This window comes from Crassostrea angulata, chromosome 5 (genome assembly GCF_025612915.1).
Source record: "Crassostrea angulata isolate pt1a10 chromosome 5, ASM2561291v2, whole genome shotgun sequence".
Classification (NCBI taxonomy): domain Eukaryota; kingdom Metazoa; phylum Mollusca; class Bivalvia; order Ostreida; family Ostreidae; genus Magallana; species Magallana angulata.
In genome coordinates, this window is record NC_069115.1 from 30,001,194 (window position 1) to 30,022,634 (window position 21,441).

The following is a 21,441-nucleotide window of genomic DNA, read 5'->3' on the forward strand; positions in this document are numbered from 1 at the left end:
CAGCTATAAATGCTGTGGAAAAAGAAATACGAAGAAATAACAGGGAATAACAAACTGCAAAATAAGATCATGCTCAAAGGGAGGTAAACCTTCCACAATGTCGCCTTTCTCCAGCGCCAGTTCATCAGGAGTTCGGGGGAGGTAGCGCTCCGTGCACACGTAAATGTGATCGACTTCCAGCTCTAGCGTGGCTTCGGGGGGACAGTGGTCTGCCGAAATGTACGAGGAAATGTACGTATCCCTGGCCGGTGCACTCGTCTGTCGACCGACTAGATTTCTGTTATTGATGGGGGGTCCTTTACACTTACTGCTGATTTCTGTGTAGATATTGGCATTACCATAACCATCCTCATGTTTATTCACGTCTACCTGAGTCTGATTCTTGATGGGCGTTCTGTGTTTTTTAGGTTTTGAGATCACCCTGTATATTGTGGAATCTGAGGTACACACAGTGTTCCTTATGGGCAGATTTGGACTTTTGCTACGGTCCCTCTTGTGTAATGTGTTGTCACCGACAGATAGACAACTGCCGTATGTCTTTCCGGAATGAGACGAAAATGTACTCAGACTTGGGGTTTGACTCTGCACACTATTAATAGATTCCATCGAAGGCGAAAGCATAGTGCTCTGAGAGTTATTACCCTGTTCCAAATTCCGATTTTGGAACCTGTTAGCATGGGGAACTGTGAGATTCTGGTAAAACTGACTCCTTTTTCGGATCTCAAACTGCAGAGACAGTCTTCGATGCAAGTCCCTATGCAACTCCTGCTCAAGTTGATCTCGAGATCTCACTGAACGGAATGAGTTGGCAGGAGTCAGTCTCCTTTTCATGATCTCAAACTGGGATAAAGAAGGCCTGTTTTGATCAGGAAAATGGCTCTGGCATACGGACATGGGGCGCCTTAAAGGGAAAGATGCGCTTGCTCCTTTTCCAAAGAAGCCTTGAAAAATCATAATGAACACACAACAAATATATAATTATTATCAAAGACTGTATGAATAACATACATATAAAAATATTAACTCCTAATGTATCATTAATTACATTCATCATGGTGAAGATGTTTGAAGCCACTTGGAAGGCAATATCTGCTGTATGAAGTACAATAACTTGACAACAAATGTACTCCACAATATTCATCCATTTGTATGTATGCACAACAGTCAATGAAGAACTTCTTACATTATTAATAAGTCTAAACTTATCACACCCTCCACCTAAACCAATCTCTACCTCATCATAAGCTAAACAGTCACCAAAACTTTCTTCTAATATTTTATTACCCAGTAATGCCGAAAAAAAATCCTCTAAGTTCAAACTTCTCATCTGAAAACCCTAAATCCCAACATAACACATAATTTTCATCTTGTATGAATCTCACCTGGCCCTGAGCTGGAGCTGGACAGACTCATTGAGCATGGTGAGTCAGTGCCACGCGAGCCTGAGTACGAGTCTGTGGTGGTCTGGCTGTTGTGTAGGTGTGAGAAGCTCTGCGTGGAGGAGGAGGGGCTGATCAGGATGTGGTTGATCCGCGGGTCACTGCGGGAGCGGTACAGGGCGTACATGGCTGCCGATGCCACAGAATCGCGGCGTCTGGTGCTGAACCGCGGTGTCTCACGGAACTGAACTAAACGACCAAGGGAAAAAAAATTAATTTAGAATAAATTGTGTCCGCTGGTGTGAAATTGGAAATAATGAAAGAAAAAGCAGATCCATCATCTTAATAAGATGTATCTTTACAATATACATGCAGATTCATAATTCCAATCTTAAATAATAAATCAAGATAGTCAAATATCTTCTTCTTATGTACCTAATTAATTGAATGTCTTTTACTTTAAAATCAAACAATTCTTAATACTTAAACAACACATCACTCAAACCCAAAATAAAAACATAAAATATTGTCTTCATAATGTACACGTCCTCTGCCTAATGTTAAAGTGATAGATTTTCTATTGCATCATTAACCAGTCTTAGCCCACTATCAACCCCCCTCCCCCGAAATAAAAAAAAAAGTTGCTTAACCCCTGTGACCCGAGATGGCACACTTTGTCTGCTTGTCTCACACTGAGAACACCTGACCCCTCCTGACAACACAGAAACGTCAGTCACCATAAAGCTGTTTTATTCTTTCAATTCTTTGACAGCATCATTGCTCACTTAACCTTATTTCATGGCCTCTTAAATGTAAATATTTATCTTTTTGTCCCTTGTAGGGACACATATTAAGATTTTTTTTCCTGGTCGGCCCAATAATAATTTCAAATTTTTGACAAATTGATCTCAATGGATGAATTTCTTGTGTTGAACAGGAGAGCAACTCCGTGACAGAAAAACATCAAACTGTCAATATAATGGGTGCTTATGATGTTTGACAAGTAGTCATTTTTTTCTTCTCTTGATCTTTTTTTTCTTACTTACAATTATCAAAGATCTTCCTTAAAAGCCTGTTTACAAAATATTATGAGCAGCAATATTGACTTGTTCACCTACTGACTGACAAACCTATCATTCACGCAAGCCTTTATGTTGTTGTTAATGTTAGAACATAACTGCAAAATTCAAGACAGAACAACCTCAAATTTACAGCGTAATATTAACCAAAACATGTTTTACATGTTTTTGAAAAAAGTTTTTTATGCTTAACACAACCAATCTGAAAATCATATTACACAAAAAAATTATACTGTGGTTTCGTTAAAATTGTTAGGCATAACTTTTTTATGGATTTTGTAAAATTCACACAACCATAAGTCCTACCCATAAATCTTTTTTTTTTCTATTTAGAAATCAACCTTCAATGCACATTTGATTTCTATGATAAAAAAATAACAAAATCCACAAAAATTGGTGCAGTTGTCTGACTTACGATACATATTAATGAAAGCATAGTATGAAAATCCTAATTGATTTCCTTGTATCAATCATTGAAAGTCAGATTATCCAGCTGTCAAATTCAACATATTACTAGTATTCAAAATATAAAAATCCTTTACCAACATCGTCATCCTTGTGGCCCTCCAGGATTTCCGCGATGGCGTTGTTTCCGGCCAGAATGGCACACTCGTACGGAGACTGGTTGCTGTAGTTGAGTATTTCTTTGTTTGCTCCTCGGAAAAGCAAAACCCGTAAACAAGACTCCTGCACAAAGGAAGTATATTCCATACAATATTCTGCACAATACTCCATTTCCAAAACGTTTTAAAAACTGTATTCCCAAAAAAGACAGTACGAAAAACTACACAATTATATCAGAATTTTTTTCTCAACATTTCTTTTTTCAGCTGTGACTAAAAAGGGATGTTCACACTACGCGATTAAGGGAGAAAAATGCACTTTATTCTGATATTTTGTGGTGTACGCAGCTTTGCCAAAAAAAAAAAATGTTTATTAGATGACTTTCCACAGTTATTGCCCCTGGTTATCAGCTGATTTGTTAGGATGCGTGAGCGTACTGTAATTGACAATGTCAATTTCAGGCGTAACGTCATTTGTAACATCACAGAAACCCTGTGACAGTTGCCCCTCCCCCTATTTTTAAGCTGCAATAACCCTTCAAACCACCTGCAGCTATTCCTGACATCTTCACAGCAATTTGTCTCCAAAAATGTTTAATTCAAAAGGAAAATTGCATGAAGAAACTTAATTGGAAGCATTGTTTATCATTGTAATTTCGGTTACTCACTCGATTATGTAATGCGCAGACATGCAATGCCGTGTTTCCGCTGGCATTCTGAACATCCATGTCTGCACCATAAAACAAGAGGTGTTCCAAATGCTGCACCAATCCTTGTCGACAAGCCTGCACAGAAAAAAAGGAATTAAATTCCAACATCACTGTATATAAACCACTGGTCTGGGTTAGAGTACACACTATGAAATCACATTTCAAAAGATGACCTAGCCCAGAACTCGGGTCCTTCAATAATCAGCTTATTTTTCTATACTCCTGACAATATCTTGTCCTTTCCTGTAATCTGTTTATTGTGATCTGCTTTTGATGCAGGTATTTTTAAAATTAAAATGTTTTTTCCCTAAATTTGATAACAAGGGTACACAATTTTTTTATTTTTTTTAATAATAAGTGGCTCTAATGCAGAACTTGAAATAAAAACCTGATTCTATATTCAAAAGACTTCTTACCCTGGAAGCATAATCAAGGTATATTTAATCAAAATGCTTTCATTCTGATTTTTCATCTTTATTTAAAGAATATAAACAAAGGAGATTATACTGCTTATGGCTCTTTGTACCAATGCAGTACATCTGAAAATTCTAATTATTTTTTCTTTATTTAAACTAAATCATCTAAATACATTACTGCAACAGTAGATTGTAGCAGTAATTTCCTTACGTGATGAATTTCGAACCAGCCCTGTTCGTCCTGGGATCCAATGAAGGCCCGTTCCTGCAGCAGCATCTCCACACAGCTGGGGCTGGTGCAGTGGGAGACAGTGTAGTACAGGGGAGTCAGGGACCGACTGTCCTTCAGGTTGGGGGACACCCCCAGGTCCAGCAGGGTCTGAAAAAACAGGGGGTAGAGGAATAGTGTATTGATTCGGTGTCAAAATTTATGTACTGGTTCTAAACTTAACAGAGAAAGAGGAGTATAATAATACAGATATTGTACACATATTCAAGTAAGAAAGATATTATGCATATACATTAAAAACAGTACTATTAGAATGCTGATTTTTGAGTGACAGGTATTCTATATGTATATATACATGTACAAAAGAAGGAAAAGGATTATATTGAATCTATTACCATTAAGACAGAAAATGTCTAATACATGTATACAAATTGGGTGTGTGTATGTCTACATAACTTCATGTAACACATTTACATACAAAAGCCTATTGAGATATAAAATGTCTACAAGCTGCCAGAAAATGACTGCAGGTTCTATTTAGCGATAATTTTTGCTGATGGAATAAACCTTGAAGTTAACACTGCAACGCCCTGTCACATCGATTGGTTGTTTAAAAAAAAAAACATTAATATTGATCTATGGGAACATCATTATCTTTCCTTATAGAAAAAAATATACATGCTTCCAACTACCGGTACATGTGTTGTATTACCACAAAATTGCGGAGCCATATTTCCTTAAGGCTACTCCGTAATAATTAATACGTGTAATAAAAGAACTCCAAAACAACTGAATACACTGGTAATGTATAAAATATAAACAACGCTGAGCAACATATAATACATTATGTGCTAGGTACCATCAGAGTAGGCTTTTATATCAATTAATCCCATTACTTTGTGGGAACCATGCACTTCCCTCTCCCTAATAAATCCTCAACTAAAAAAAAGGGGGGGGGGCTGTTTATATTTATGGTAATGTATGGTGCATTTCTATCTCTGTGAACCTATCTGGACCAGAAACGGCCAACACCTACCTATCGCAAGGCAAAATTAATCTGACCATATGTAGCTATAGTCTGTACCATGCATCAACTAGACATGGAGAGAGCCATTTCGTAAATAAACAACAAAGATGATCAATAGAAGAGAAAAAAAAAACATCCCCGTTTCAATTTGATTAATGGCCATCCACAACGCCTGTTGCACAAAAGGGACCGCTGAACCAAGGCAAAGGAAACATGGCTATGGCTTTCTGATGACAGAGTTTAGCTTACAAGATGTTGGACAAGGGATGTATGAGGTTCTTACATCATGATTCACTTTCCAACTATGTTGACCTGTATTGACTCCAAAATTACAGGAATGTTTAATTCCCCCCTTTCTACCTTGTCCAAAGTACAAGCTTAGAGTGCTGCATATAAAGCAAGAAAAACATTAGAATCAATGATATCGAAATAATGCCCCCATTGTTAAATTTCATTATTCTGACATGTTATGAAATCAAGGATGAAAAGTGCATGAAAAAATTAAATCAAATGCAATGCACTTGTCTAAGAACAATGTTTAATTCTTCCACCACGAAGGTTACCTTATTATTTTCAGATGTGACAACTGACACTTCATATTGACGTCATGTAAGTATAGGTGCAAGAAACAACTTAAACAAGAAACATCCAAAATACAACACTTTTTTTCACTAGCATTAACACAAATAGTGTGAACTTTGAAATCCTACATCTCAGTGTAAGGGCATAGCAAAATGGCAATTTAAATTGTAAAACTAGAGTTCAAACCTTTCCATCTCTTAACAGTATTTGAAGCCTTAGAATAGAAACTAATCAATCTCACAAGATGTCCACCGTTACACTCAGTTAACAATTGTCTTTTGATCAGAAGTCCATTCCATGTTGTTTTCTCCTGTATTATGCTATGATATCACATTCCTTGCGAATTAAACCAATGGCAAAAACCATTTGCAAGTCCAAAGCTGGACAGAAAATAGGCAATCAAACACAACAAAGAAACCACACTTATCCTGCTGCACTAGCCCATCATTATATTTCCATTCATGGCCTCTGTAATGCCCATTGCCTACACAAGTTCTTAGTAAACTGTGATAAAACATATATTCAAAGTAATTATAAGCGTCAGTTGCCCATCTTGGCTATTCTATTACGCCTCTTACTATCCCAATCTCTTCCAATTAGCCTGTTTTCTTACGCTGACCTCTGTCCCAGGACACACAAAAAGCCATAAAAATTCTGCCCACTAAGACCTATTTGCCCACTAAGACCTACCTGCCCACTAAGACCTACATGCCCATTAATGCCTATCTGCCCACTACTCACCTTAATGGCTTCCAAGTTGCCTGCTACCACGGCGACATGGAGGGCTGTCATGCCCTTCTTGTTCCTGAAGTCTAGATGGGCTCCCCCGCCCGCCAGGCTGATGATCAGCTCCCGACACTTGGGCTTACACATGGACACTGCCAGACACAGCGGAGTTTCTGCAATCAGAGGGAAGACATGGTTCTTAGTGTCAACAACATTATCTTATGTTGCAGAGAGATAAAATAGAATACAAAGAGAGCTACTTAGGTGTATTGGGTTGCAAAAGGATTAAATAACAAATTTTGAAAGTTATTCTGTTTTTCTTCAATTCAACTAACTTTTGCTATGTAAATAATTAGGTGTGTTCTTAATTTTCACCCTTAGGTGAAAGTTAGTATACTTTTCATCTGAAATTCTTATTTACAGAAATCTTTTATATATAATCAGTTTTTATAAAAAAAAATCATCCCTGTCATATATCTACATCTGTTGCCATTTTCTTTCAACATGTAACATGGACAAATTTCAACCCTCTACAATGTACTGATCAGAAATGACTCTTTAAGGATACATATTTTGTATATTACTCTTGTTATAAAACAATATCTCATTTTAGGAGCTAATCATGAAATCTGGCAAACTTCACATTATCACTTTGTGAATTTACATATTCACAAAGGTAATTTCCATTTTAGATCTATATTCAACGTTTCTGTATTTTACACCATTGTACACAGTGCATTATGATATCAATCCACATAACATATATGAATAGATAATTTAAAATAAATTCTTGTTTTTATTCAGTGATTCAGTGGCTGTCTGTAGAACATGGTACAGTATAGATAAATCCATAGTTTTGACAAATAAAATCTAGTTCAATGAACCATAAGTGTTAGTCATCGGGACATCATCCTTGCTAAACGACCATTTATAGTAGGGTGCAACAGATGTGTTTACCTCATTGCAAATATCATAAAGCTTAGAAACAGGATAACGCCCTATAGCTATAAACATACAATTGTAATCAATTTGACCTTGGTCTTGATGAATGACCTTGAACTTGTGAATGACCTTGAGCTTTAAAATGCATTGACCTCTGACCTTTAATGTCATCTCTATTTTGTTTAGATAAAAAGAATAGTAAGATTGAAAATTATAAAAGGTTGCATAGTACAAATGAGAAAAATAAGACTGGAAAAAAGTCAATTCTATGGTCATAATAAAAAACATCAACAGTGCCATGAAATAGGGTTGTATTCAGTTGTATTATGTTCCTTGAAATCTTTTTTGGTGACTTTTTATTATTAGATCCATACCTCCTGTGCCAGAATCGTGGAAGTTGGGGTCCAGCCCTTTATTAGTCATCTTGTTGACTTTCTCTAGGTTTCCGGTTTTGACATAGTCAATAAAATGTCTCAGGTTGCCCTACAACACACACAAACACACACAGAATAAGAGAGGAGTTAATTTGTGCTCATCAGACAACTGTTCCATTCACAGCGGCCTGCAGTAGTATAGCTATAGGTGTCAGGGGGACTGACGTGTCAGTTCTCCCATAAAATCATGACAGTATGCCACTGCTAATTATCAATTAGGGACAGTGCTAATGAACATGCATGTCCATTAAGTGCTAGATCTGTCACCGATTTTTTCATCACAGAGGTTGCAGGACAAAACTACATTTAAATTAATACAGGAGCGTTTTACTATGGGCCTTAGCACACTGAAGCTCCCTACCATTGGATATCTATAATATGCATTATGGATATGTTGCAAAAATTTTCAAATATTTTATACCCCCCCCCCCCCCTCCGCTGGAAAATCCACACTACCTACCTTTACATGAAGCTGTTTTAACTTCCTCACATTAACATGCATCATCTTGTACACCCTCTTCTTGTACTTGAACTGAAAACAAAGAAAAAAATTATTATATATTTCAATTCACCTTCAAAAAATAGAATTTATCTGGTCATGTTCCTAATATGATAGCTAGAACTTCTTTTCCAGGTCATATCATTGCAAGGCAAAAAAGGAGACTATAGATTTGAGCCAAATAACTGATCTCTAGATTTTTAGTGCATTTCTGAATTGGATAACTTTTCCCTTGAAAAGCTCATAAAATGCTTAAATTGGCTGGATGTTGCACTTTCCAAAGCAAAATGACAATAAGAAAAAACCCCTAAAGCTATAGTAACTTGGATGATATGAAAATAATTGCTTCCTGGAAAAAAAAAACCCATGGGCAAGAGATTTTAAACCATCTGAGCTTATTGGTTTAAAAACTCAATTTTGGTGCCAATTTTGTTCAATAAATCCCTTCGTGTCATTTCATATTAGTCTTGCACCAAAGTAAAAATATATGAAATTAATGTCGTTTCCTATAGATCAGCTGACAACCAGTCTAAAAATAACATTTTATCAGATGGTCAAATTCTTGTTCTGACAAGAAGAAATATTAATGTCAGCGGATTCAAATTACGGAAGCTGTTGCATAAACATGTACATATATATACAGTTGAACTTTGGTATCTCGAACACTGATATCTTGAATACAATGGATATGTCAAAGTGATTTGTTAGTCCCAACTACTAGTTTTTTTTTAGTATTTAACCCTTGATATCTCGAATACTCAGATATCTCGAAGTTTTTAAACAGTCCCATCTAATTCGAGATAACGAAGTTTGACTGCATATATGTATGTACTACCCCTACAGCCTGATCAGTTTCAAAACATTCCTCACAATATACGTTTACAAATCAAAAGAGTATCACGCTATGAACTAGTATCAGTATGCTGAAGTATAGCGCATGTAGCTAGTCCTCAAACTCCTCTCAATTGCTTGGAGGCGTTATAAAACTGCACTTGTAGATTTCTGAAAAATTTATTGTACTATCATCACCCCTAATCAATGCAATGATATTAATTCCTGCATTGTTTATTTATCCAACCAAAAGGTTTAGTTAGGTAACTTTGATGTAATCCCCCCTCCCCTTTTCCTTATCCTACAAGAGTAAATGATGAAGTACACTCATCCCTTGGTAATCCACTATAACCCCCCCCCCTTTCAATACATACTCATTTTCTGTGAGAACTCTGGATGAATCAAGAATTATAAAAGCCTTGGCATTACCTCCAGGAATCCTATGGGTCCCTGTAGGGGGTACTCTCTCAGCAGCCGCTCTTCATCCAGAAATTTCCCCGCCCTCCCGTTCATTGGTGGACAGTACAGACCATAGTTGACTGCATCTTTTAGATCCTATTAAAAAAGAGAAAATCAAACTTCTTGGTTTTATCTGTTACTGAAACTTCTTTACACAGCATACATATAGATTTGAAACCAGGTAAAGGCTTATAAAAAAAAAAAAGGTAAGGGACTATTTTGAGAATTGTAAAATGGTGATCAAATACATTTTGAATATGATGTATATATATAAGTATATCCATGATGTCCACATTAAAATATCAAAGTGTCCAATACCAACTTAGCAACTTTGTACCTACCTTTGCAAAAGACCCCAGGATCCTTTGTTTGGCCTGCCATACTGTTTCATCTAGCTCAAACTGCAAACATTTCTGAAACACAAATGATAACTAAAGTAGAATATTTTAATCTCAACATTCATTTAACATGCATCCTTGAAATTCCCTTCTTTTTTTTGTAATTGCACTTTGACCTTGAATATGGAATAAGAATACCACCGCTAGCATACAAATATCAAACTGATTTTTAAACAAATCTTTTGGATAAGATTGATTTTTTCAATTTCAAAATAAGTTTAACATTTGTTTTTTATGTGGCATTTAATTAAGGAGTTTGAAAATGGAATTTCTGAAGGTCACTAAATTCCTTATTGAATTTTGAATAGACAAATCAATCTTGTCACAGTTGTTGAATTACATGTAAAGGGTTACACAAAAATTAAATTTGTCTCATCTATTTTCAATATTTACAATTCTAATGAAACTCATCCGTAAAAAATTTTTGATTCCTTATGTATAGTCTTTAATTAATAAAGACAAATCTGATCAGAAAAAGTCTACTAGCTAAGGATTTCAGTTCAACTGAAGCTCTGGAACCGAAATCTGTATGAAGACAGTCGCATCATAACTTGATTTTACAGTATATTACAGAAAATCCAAAAACAAATCTATCAGTATTCAGAAAAATTTATCTTAAATTACCTGTAGTTTCAGCTCCGGAACCGAAATCCTGATGAAGACTGTCCCGACCTGACTATCCGAGTGATAGACTCCGGGTTCCTGATAACCTTTGACCTCCTCGGATATGAAGGACCCCTCGCGGTAGTCCACGCCCCCATTGCGGTGAGGGAACAAGTGATCCTGTGTCTGATCATCAAAGTCCTGGATGCTCATTTCGAAAACCATCCCATTACCGGTCGGAGAATATCTTGTTTCCCGAGACTCTGCAGATGAAAATTTCTCCTGTTATGATCAATCACTCCGTGTCAGTTCCTAATGAGGAAAAACCTGAAAAGGGGAAAAAAAAAATTATAACATTGGGAAAATGAAATGGTTATATACTTGTTTGGAAGTCGGTTTTCACTTGCTGTTCATGGCCATATTGAATTTGCTGACTTGATTAAAAACAGGTGGTACAATCTGGCTGGGAATGTACATCATATTGAACAAAGTGTCACAGATGCAATTCCGGATGATGATTGAACATGCATCTGAGCTAGGTCATCATTTTAATATGAAAAAAAAAAACCCCACCATTTTCTTCCTCTTTCAACCTGGTTTGTATCAATTGGAATACAGTTCACAAAATAATAATTAGGTTGAACGACAAGAAAATTCCCAGAAAAAGAGGTCTGGAGGCAGAATAGTTTACAAAAATGTCTGATACCCCACCTCCCCCCCCCCCCCCATATTTAAATCAAAACAATTTCAACCTCAAAAACATATGTACATGCATAGTCACCTTGTGCTTGAGTACATAATCCATCAGAATCCATATTACATGGAGTATGGATGATCTAACCCAAGTCATCTCAGGGCAATGCACATTTGAATCATACCTGTATGTTGTACATATACGAATATACCTGTCAATAAATCACCTTACTGATAAATGTCTGAGCAAAACAGGAAATTTAATTTAACAGCCCTCCAAAAGGAAACAATTAGTAACATATATTAATTTAGCACTGCTATCTTTAACTTTTAACTGAACAACAGCATGACATATGACATTGTCTGAATGATAATTATACGTGGGGTATTTTTTAGGGGTTTCTTTCCCAATCAAGATAAATACTCACATCACCTAGCTATGATACAAAATTTGACTAAATATCCTCAAAGATTCATCTAGCTAAAATAATAACTACACACTACCTGCATATTTTAAACACAATGCAATGAAAACCTTCCACATAAGATTCAAGATTTCAATTAACATTCTACCATATACAAATAATCATACCTTAATAACTCAGGAAATTTTCACTTTGAAACAATTTTTTAATCCATACCTGAACCTATTGTTGTCAACCCCTCACACACAAAAAATGAAAGAGAGAGTAAAAAAAACCCCCACAAAAAACGACCAAATTAGCAGAATTTTTGGAGGGGGGACAAATTGACATACATTTGAGTGCGTTCTTTGATCCATGGCCGATTGCCGCTGATGTAGATTGATCAGATGTTCACCTCACGAAGTGTGTTAATTTCCTATAAATAACATCCTGGCCGGTATGTACAGAGAAAAAGAGAGAGAGAAAGGAGAGAGAGAGAAAAAAACTACACATGCATCAGAGACCCCAGCGTCTAAAGGCCATGCACTAGAGTGCAGTTACCTTAAGGGATCTCACATCCCGCTCATGCATTTGGAAAACAGAAACTTTGCGGAACAGTTGTGTGTTTTTCCGTGATATTTCGGGAGCACAATAAGTGGCTTATTGTTCAGAGTGTTTGCATGCCTCGTAGCTGTTTTTGAGATCTTATACAGAGATAATTCCTGAGGTCTTTCAGCTCTGTATTTGGGGGGAAATCAGGTGATTTAATATAGTATATGTACCCAAAGATAGGTATCAACACCTCATAATAATAAACAATGAGACAATCGCCATCAAATAGGGATGATCCTATTTTTCTTCCGGTCATATTCGTCGAAATGCTGATTTGTATCTTAATATATAGCGGTATTACTCAGCAATGTTAACTTTAAAGTATTTAAAGAACACCAATGTAACATTCAATTACCATGTATTTTTCATATATTATACAATGCACGTTGCAATAACATTTTGGGAGTATATTACAATAATGCACTCAAATACTTGAAATGTTAAAGTTTTTTTTTTTGCAATCAACATGGTTTTTAAATAGATTATTACAGAAAATTACTCCCGATTATATAGATATACCTTTCTTATCTCCATAACTTAACATATGCAGAGAGAAATTTCCCTCAATTGCATAGAAAAACAAACTGAACCCAACCTGACCCAAATCAACTCACTTGTCAAAATTCGTAGCCCACCAAAAACGAGGAAAGACGTCTTTCCCTCATCCCCAAAAACACAATCCTCGATCACCGTCAAATTAATTAATCCATAATAACGCTAAATTAATGACAGGAAGGGAATAAAACTGTTATTGCCGGTACCTCTGTGATATAAAGCACAGAGGACCGTTGACAGGTAGTGTAATTAGACAGAGTTCTTCCTTCTCTCGTTATACACCTAGCGTTAATCATTGACAATTTCAGGTAATGTTATGTTGTAGGTTACATCAAGCAGAAATCACATTTAAGCTTTCTATAAATTGTCACCTTCAATTTTTCTTGACCGAGTTTGAAAAGTCTAAAAACTAAAAAAGAAAGTTTTAATTGTTTGTAAAGTTATTAAATTTGTGGGCTTCAAGGTTTTCCTTAAGTACCAGTAATTTATGCTATTAGCTTTCAAAGTTTTTTTTATTTACCATTTTTTAGAGTAATATAGATGCTGTCACCTTCAAATTAGAACAATTGAAATTTGATATTAACATAAATAATATTTTTTAATGCGTTTGCATGCATATAAATTACTACACAAAAAGTGGCAAATATATCCAATACGGAATTGTCTTTTCAAAGAAAAAACTGCCTGGCCTTCAATTCATGAATTCATTAAACAATAAAAATCAAATTTCTTTGCATGGTACTTCATGTGGATATGAAGGTCACAGGAAATATACATATCCCACATTAACCAAAGCAAACCTTGTAGATTTCAATGTTGACATACATCAGCTGATCAAGCAGTGCAATATGATTAAGTTCATATACCGGTACTCACTGTATGTCCACAAATCAAAGCATTCGGTTCTCCTCTCCATATGTCTCGAAAATGTAAACACAAAACTAACACAGCTGAGATTTTTTCGCTGTCTCCCTTGGATCATCAACAAGCAGTTCTTCAAGGCAATGAAACAGAAAAAATATTTCTCCCCTCGTTTCACCTATAATATCAGTCTGGTATGGTACGTATATCCCAACATTTGTAACTAATTAGAGGTTGACTCCTGCTGCATATCAATTCACCATGTGATATGTGCACCTAAGAAACATCTTTCCTGCATGATCTATAATATGTCTATAATGCTTACAGGCACACCGATATAATTAATAGCTTTTCAATAGGAGTTAAACATCAGGCCTGTCATAATCGGCAGATATACCAGGTATTTGAAGCCTCAGACTTACACAAAATCAGCCTGTCACTTTCAGGTAATTTTGACATAGGTTTGTCGTAAAGCCTTAAGATGATGAAACTGTTACATAGCTACTGTCTGACAGAGAAGAGAAAGTTACCGAAATACACCGAATCACGGGACAAAATCTACAAACCAAACCCCTTGTTTTCTGCCTAGCAAAACCACTTTCTAGTAAGATCATAAAACCACAAATTTCTCCCATCTTGGTCAGAGCATAAATCATGACTTTAAGTTCTTACCAATGCATGTGCATTATAAATCTCCTCCTTAAAAAAAAAGAAGAAATAATAAAATAAAACATGCATTGACAACTGTTGTGGATTTTGTCTACAAGTGCATTACAAGAGAGGTAGCTCGATGCCTTGTACACTTACCGGTACACTGATGTAATTCTTACAGACAGGGACCCCCCCCCCCCCCCCCACACACACACAAACTTTTAACTATAAATATTACCTCTAAGTGCACACAAAATCTAATAAATCCAGAAAATTCCTGCAATAATATCCTACTTATGTCCAACTGATGAATGCGATTTCTCCTCTTTTTTTTTTTAAGACGGCTTGAATTGGTTAGTGGTAAAATCCAATGCCCTCGTCCACAGAAACAATCATATAGACATGTACACCTATATCAATATTCTCCAAGACAACAGTCTGTCGGTTGGTCGTTACAATACACATGCAACTCACCAGAGGTGGAATAAAAAAATATATATAACAGCTAGCCTGAGATGTTGATCAAACTATCAAAAGCCAAGCTCCATCAATAATTGATTCACCTGAACAATTCCGAAAGGTAAAAGATCTTTACTTGAGCATCTCTGTCCATCAAAGAAGTCTGCTAGAATTATAGACAGCTAGAACACACAGTGAGCGGCCATCGGAAAACTTCACAGGAAATCAAAGCCGATATAAGAATTCTCCGTCATTGTAATATTAGCTAGTTCACTGAGGAGGACTCTGTTGTGGAGGAGCTATAACAAGGCAGCCAGTTTGTGATTAAAATATACACTGACTACGACATTAAGACCATTGAATAATTAATGATATACTATGCTAATTAATTAATTTCTTTTATTTTTACGGCAAACCAGAAATTTTTTTAAAAAGTTATTTACGATGGGTTTTAAAAAAAAAAAAATGAAGGACAGAATATAAATTACATTTTAATTTAATGCAAAAATTAGTTAGGAAAATAATAAATGTAAAGTGTTTTCATCGAGAAGATGAGAGACAAGCAGCGTATCAGAGGTCCATTAGGAACCGACCGATAAGCTACGCAGAAGTTAACCAGAGGAACTGAATGAAATGGACTTCCTGGCATCGGTTCCTACAATTCAATCACTTATAATTAGATAAAAACAGTAATTAATGAATGGAGGGGGGAGATCCAGATAAGCTAGACCCTCCAGGCTAGAATGGCTCCTGAAATCCAGAGAAGACTTGATCCAAAACATGAGCTGGAAATTGACATTGAAACTAAAAACATTGCATCTAGAAAGATTAACCTTTGGAATATAGTTGAAACGCAATTCCTAAATATAACAGATTTATTAATAAGAACAACTGTCAATTGATTCAATAATGCTTCTTTAGTAATTACCAATATTTCATTAATGCTTATTAATAAGTAAATTGTTATTTTTCAATTGAATCAAAAAGCAAAAGAAATCAACATGTCAACACGGAAGAAAAATTTGCTCAATGGCCAAAAATGTCAATTTTTGCACAAAAAACAAAAAAAAAAAATTCCCAATTGATGACTCATGACAATCATAATGCATGTTGAACAAATCAAAACATATTTTTACCTTCATTTGTTGGAAACCAAAAAGAAAAACCAGCAACAACCAAAAAAAAAACCCATTTTGTCTGGGACACACATCGCATTCAACCACGACCAAGTCACACAACTTTTCCACCCATTCTGACCCCTTCTTTAACAATTATCTGTAATTACTTTTTCATACTGGACTAAAATAATTTGATCCATTTCCAAACACGATAAGGCTTAAAATATTTGGGTGTTTGGGCATGATGCTTCTAAGCTCCTAACATAGGCAAGAAGAAACCAGATATGTCAACTTCGAAGCTCAACTGATAAAAACCTTACAAACAGGAAAATATGTCAAAACTTTCACCTTCCCTTGTTCGAAATCTCAGCCCCTGATGTTAATTGTTCTCTGAAGAAACTGGTTTATAAACACAAGTCTGACAAAACAATGGTTAATGCATGAAAACCAAAAATTTAATTCATTATTCATATCATTTGGACCATTTGCATTTTCTCCTTTGGTCAAAATATCAAATATATACTGCATTAGTAGAAACATGAATATCAAAAAAATCAAAAAATCTCTGCATTTTTTCAAAGGTCAATTAGGAATCATAAATAATTTCATTATCACATTATTGATTTTCATCTGCTTTTCATGTGAATCAATACTCATTAAATCAAATAATAATCAAACAAATGCTTAACTTTCTAAGAACTGAATTATATTGCCTTGGAGCCAGCATACATAAATAACTACAGACATATTTGTCAACTCATTACAGACACAAAAACATACTGATATACAAACCCAGCTCACTCAATCATCCCAAATCAATTCCAGTATACCCTTGAACCACAGATTTCTTTAGCCAGCCGATGGATTGAGCACTCCTATATGCTCTGACTGACCAAGAAATATATATTATCAATATCACAAAGGCCACAGAGCCATAAATACAGGCTTAAATCAGCTCAAGCTAATTCCAGGATCACACACACACAGACAGGAAAACAAAAACAGAATCGGCATACCTCATTTACTTTCAAAGCCATATCCCAACATCTTCATCTCTCTTTCTCTCTCTCTCTCTCAAGAGGAAAACGATATCACATCCTAGAAGTGCAAGGAGATGAGAGAACGAGAAAAAAGAAGAGAAGAAATATAATGTTCCCCCTTCCCTCAGAAGAGGAAAAAGCTTCAGAAGAGGGTCACTGCAGACAAGAACAGGGAATGAGATAATCTAGCTGTGTTGATTTGAGGAGCTGTGTTTTTGTCATTAATTATGGATGGTGACGAGGAAATACCTCAGAGAGTGTGGGAGAAGATGGGAGCCAACGAAATGTGTTATCATAACAACCAACAGGCAAACAGACAAACAGAACAGGAGAACCCCCGTGTTATGTTGCCCAAAGTCAAATTGTGTGATAACAATCAGCTGCAGCGTTGAAAAAGACAGACAAACAGGCACAGAGATGGACAGACAGACAAAGCAAAGAGAATTTTGTTGCCCAAAGTCTGAGGAACATAGCTTCACAACAATATTGCTTATCTGTATTGCATGTACAAATAAAGGCACAGGTAGACATATAATATAAAACAGACAGACAAACAATAGGACTGACCTGTGTTAAGTTTTCCAAAGTCAAGTCAATAACTAAGGAATGATTTAAATTCAAGGAGGGAGGGGGGGATTTTTGTGGAATTTTTAAGGTATTTCATGGTTGTGCTGGTTCATATAATGAATTGACTGTGTTAATAAATGTTAAATAACTTGGGGATGTTGATTGGTGGCTTCAGGGTATCCGATAAATGGATGAAAATTTAGCCCCCATGTATACATATATGGTACTTTGACACATACTTCAAAGACAGTCATATGACATCCTCCATCAATTGTTAGTCAATACAACAAAGAGACATACAGGCATCTAGTTGACAAAAACCACAAAACACTGAGAAAATGCTATATTTTGGTCACACAAACCCATAATGTACAATGGGAGAGAAAGACAAAAATATTAAATCAATCAGGTACAACTGTGACCTAATGATATTGCCATGAAAGGCAATATACATGTATCTGTACAAAGGTACAGATACATGTATATTTCCTGAACAGGTCTATGTAACACCTGAGTATGTTAGGTATGAAAAACAGAGAAATATGATGCACTGGCCAGAACAAACTGATATAGACATGATGTGATAATGTTCTTGGGGCAAGCTTACATCCCCAGACACAAAAAATGATCTACTTTGTTGCATAACTGCGACAGTAGTTGATTGTTATCAAAGGAGGCAACTAAAACAGTACAGAAAGGTACTTGGAAGCATTAGTATCGTACCAATGTAACTCCATCAGAAATAGAAATCCTGGTGGTAACTGAAGTCAGTGTATATCAACACGTACATACGTTAAACCACGCAATGAAGTCAGCATTTTGTGTGCACCATGCAACTGTAATAAAATGGCCGTGCTAACAACTGGAATATGTTGTAATACACTTCCTTAAAATGTCTTTTTTTTCTTTTTCTTGTGCACAAATGACAAATTCAGGTTTTTGACCTGGAAAGGGGTTTCAGGTCATAAGAGGTCAACTTCATGAGACAAAAATATTGCTCTCTCTCTCTCTCTCTCTCTCTCTCTCTCTCTCTCTCTCTCTCTCTCTCTCTCTCTCTCTCTCTCTCTCTCTCTCTCTCTCTCTCTCTTCCACAACCTCTTTGATTTCAGTTTCTAGCCGTTTTGTATGAAACCAACCAATTTCAATCCTAGCAACTTCACTCTATATTATTTCAATCATATTAAACCTTGTACTACATAATATCATAGCTCTAATAATGTTTCTGTCAAATCCAGCGTCAAAATACATTGAATATTGGAGTTTGTCTTTGCTGTCTTATTCTACATATATGAACAATGACCATGTATTAAAAACTAATATACAAACAAATGGTCCTCTGACATTCATCGAGAATAAACTAATGGTTATTTTCGACATCTCACCTTCGTAACATTGAGAACTGATCCTTTTAATAAACTCTGAATAGTCCTTCTTTACAAAACTTCCTTTTCGATGAGGTATTTTGCGACTTTCCTTAAGCTGTTCTTATTAGATAAGATTTCAGTAAACTGACATAAGACAATGCCCATTTATAAATACTGTAACAGCATTTCTCATCCCAAGAGACCCCCACTCCCATTTGGTATGCAAAAACCATTTAACTTTAAGAGGAACGGTGATGTCAAATATACGATAAGCTAAACATATCTCAAGGAACCTCCCTTAAAAATTATCTAACCAAATATAAAAACACTGAAAAAAGTGACGAAAAAATTATCATACAACCTTTACGAAAAACAACAAAAAACTACGCCTTTTCACGAAATAAAGCCCAATACGGATGTAAAAGGATTATTTTTTCTTTTAAAAATATTGTTTTAATCTGTAGGCGAAATTGTTATCTCCTCTTAATGGCACGATGACGATGATGGCGTGTGATACTGAGAAATTGACGCACTGAGAAATACACACCTGGAGATGCTCTCACTCTCAGAGAAAAAAAAAATCAGCTGGCTTTTGTTTTCACTTTTCAAGAGCTTGCTACATATTGATCCATTGGGAAGGCAATACCTGCAGCTTCTTTTAACAAAATAATATTATTCATCAAGGAATTAGACCTGATTGATGAAAATCACCACAGGTATTTCGGATTAATCTGTTTCTAATAGCTCAGACCTACGGATATCCACCGTACGTGTTTCCAAACAGCAATGTCCTGTATATTTCTTAGTTTCTCACTAGGTGATGTTTGCAAAAAAGCAATCATACAATTGGAGATCTTTTCCAATTCTAAACTGAGTCACCTCTAAACAAAAAAATAAATCACACATTTTTGAAAAGTCAAATCAATACCAATTTAGTACACAAAATTAATACCTACCAATAAATGGAACAGAATGAAAATACAAATTCTTCTATGGTATAGAAATTAGTCAAATTCTAAACACCTTTTCAATATCTACCTTCCCTTTTATATGAACATATAACCCTTATGCTTATCAACAAGTGAAAAAAAAGCTAAAAAACAATTTGTCATATATATATATATTGTCTTGCAGTAAAATAGGACCTTGGTTTTCAATTCTGCAGGAGACTCATAAAATTCTCCATATTATATCTTCCGTCTATAAGAAATTCCAGGCAGTCAAGTCCTTCTCCCATTTAAAGCTTTCCAGAGTCGCATTAGAGATTACATAACGGAGCCCAACGCAAATAGAAATCTTGAGTCACTGCAAGACAATGTACTGGTGTCGACCCAAACAATTGACAGATAGGTAAATTAGACAGAACGAACCCAGGCCTCTTGATTTTTGACCTGAGACTGAGGGAGAACAAGACACAGTTAAACGAATTCCCCTCAATTACCAGGACACATATATAACTGTCCATTTGATGTCAATGTGCGATACAAGTTGCACGGTACACATACTTTTGTTTGAATGACTCTTAATATCTAAGTTATAAGGAAATGACTTTGATACAGCTATAGGTGACACAATATGCACAGGTGAAAATTCATATTTTTTAAATAAATATACGCATTTCTCTGTTTTCAGGACAAGCTTTGATTGTTATCAAACCAAATTTCTGGCAAGATATGATTAAAAGCAATTGCACATACGTACAATAAATAAAATTGAAAAGATATTATTATTTTTTACCTGTAAGGTAGATATCCAAATCAATTCTTATTCCAAACGAAATGCACATGCAGTCACAGTCAATAAGATTACCTTGAAACAACTAGACAAAACTTCCTCTTGATATAACTCAAAAATAAGGTATTCCTTCTAAGTTTTTATAAACTCTGGCTCAAAACATATGCTCTGTAAATGTGGCAGCTAGATGCATGCTTTCTGAGTAAAGAGTTGTAAAAAAAAAAAACCCAAAAGACAACAACACTGTGACTTCTGTTACAAGTCACCCAGACCTGTATCTGAGGTGTCCCCTGGCCATGGAATTCATTGAAACATCATCCATAAAATACAAAAATATTATCATAACACAACTATTTCTCTTCATAAATCATACCTCCAGGCCACCAGGCTGCAGTGCTCTAGACCTGGGGGCCATATTGAAAAAGTTTTTATGATCGGTCCACTAATTTTTATCTGCTAGGGGACCCCTCTGTCACTAGAGACCACTGAGAGCCCTCAGATACAGG

General features: G+C 35.7%; 1 protein-coding gene across 9 annotated transcripts in view; it reads right to left on the bottom strand.

Annotated features, from left to right (window-relative positions):
* The window catches only part of LOC128182697 (SH3 and multiple ankyrin repeat domains protein 2-like), a 74,211-nt gene that overhangs the window by 33,558 nt on the left and 19,212 nt on the right, over positions 1–21,441 (bottom strand). For 6 of the 9 annotated variants that reach the window (XM_052851417.1, XM_052851424.1, XM_052851416.1 and 3 more), the window contains exons 2-12: positions 10,899–11,204; positions 10,218–10,289; positions 9,847–9,972; positions 8,548–8,619; positions 8,028–8,136; positions 6,727–6,884; positions 4,359–4,526; positions 3,690–3,806; positions 3,001–3,145; positions 1,383–1,628; positions 90–941 (exon numbers count right to left, since the gene is read on the bottom strand). In XM_052851417.1, coding sequence (XP_052707377.1) covers positions 90–941; positions 1,383–1,628; positions 3,001–3,145; positions 3,690–3,806; positions 4,359–4,526; positions 6,727–6,884; positions 8,028–8,136; positions 8,548–8,619; positions 9,847–9,972; positions 10,218–10,289; positions 10,899–11,102 — 2,269 coding nt within the window. In that variant the 5' untranslated portion in view covers positions 11,103–11,204. Of the gene's footprint in view, positions 1–89; positions 942–1,382; positions 1,629–3,000; positions 3,146–3,689; positions 3,807–4,358; positions 4,527–6,726; positions 6,885–8,027; positions 8,137–8,547; positions 8,620–9,846; positions 9,973–10,217; positions 10,290–10,898; positions 11,205–11,658; positions 11,866–12,327; positions 12,347–17,246; positions 17,379–21,441 lie in introns of those variants that run through there. The other 3 variants (XM_052851419.1, XM_052851421.1, XM_052851420.1) reach the window with 3 other exon arrangements.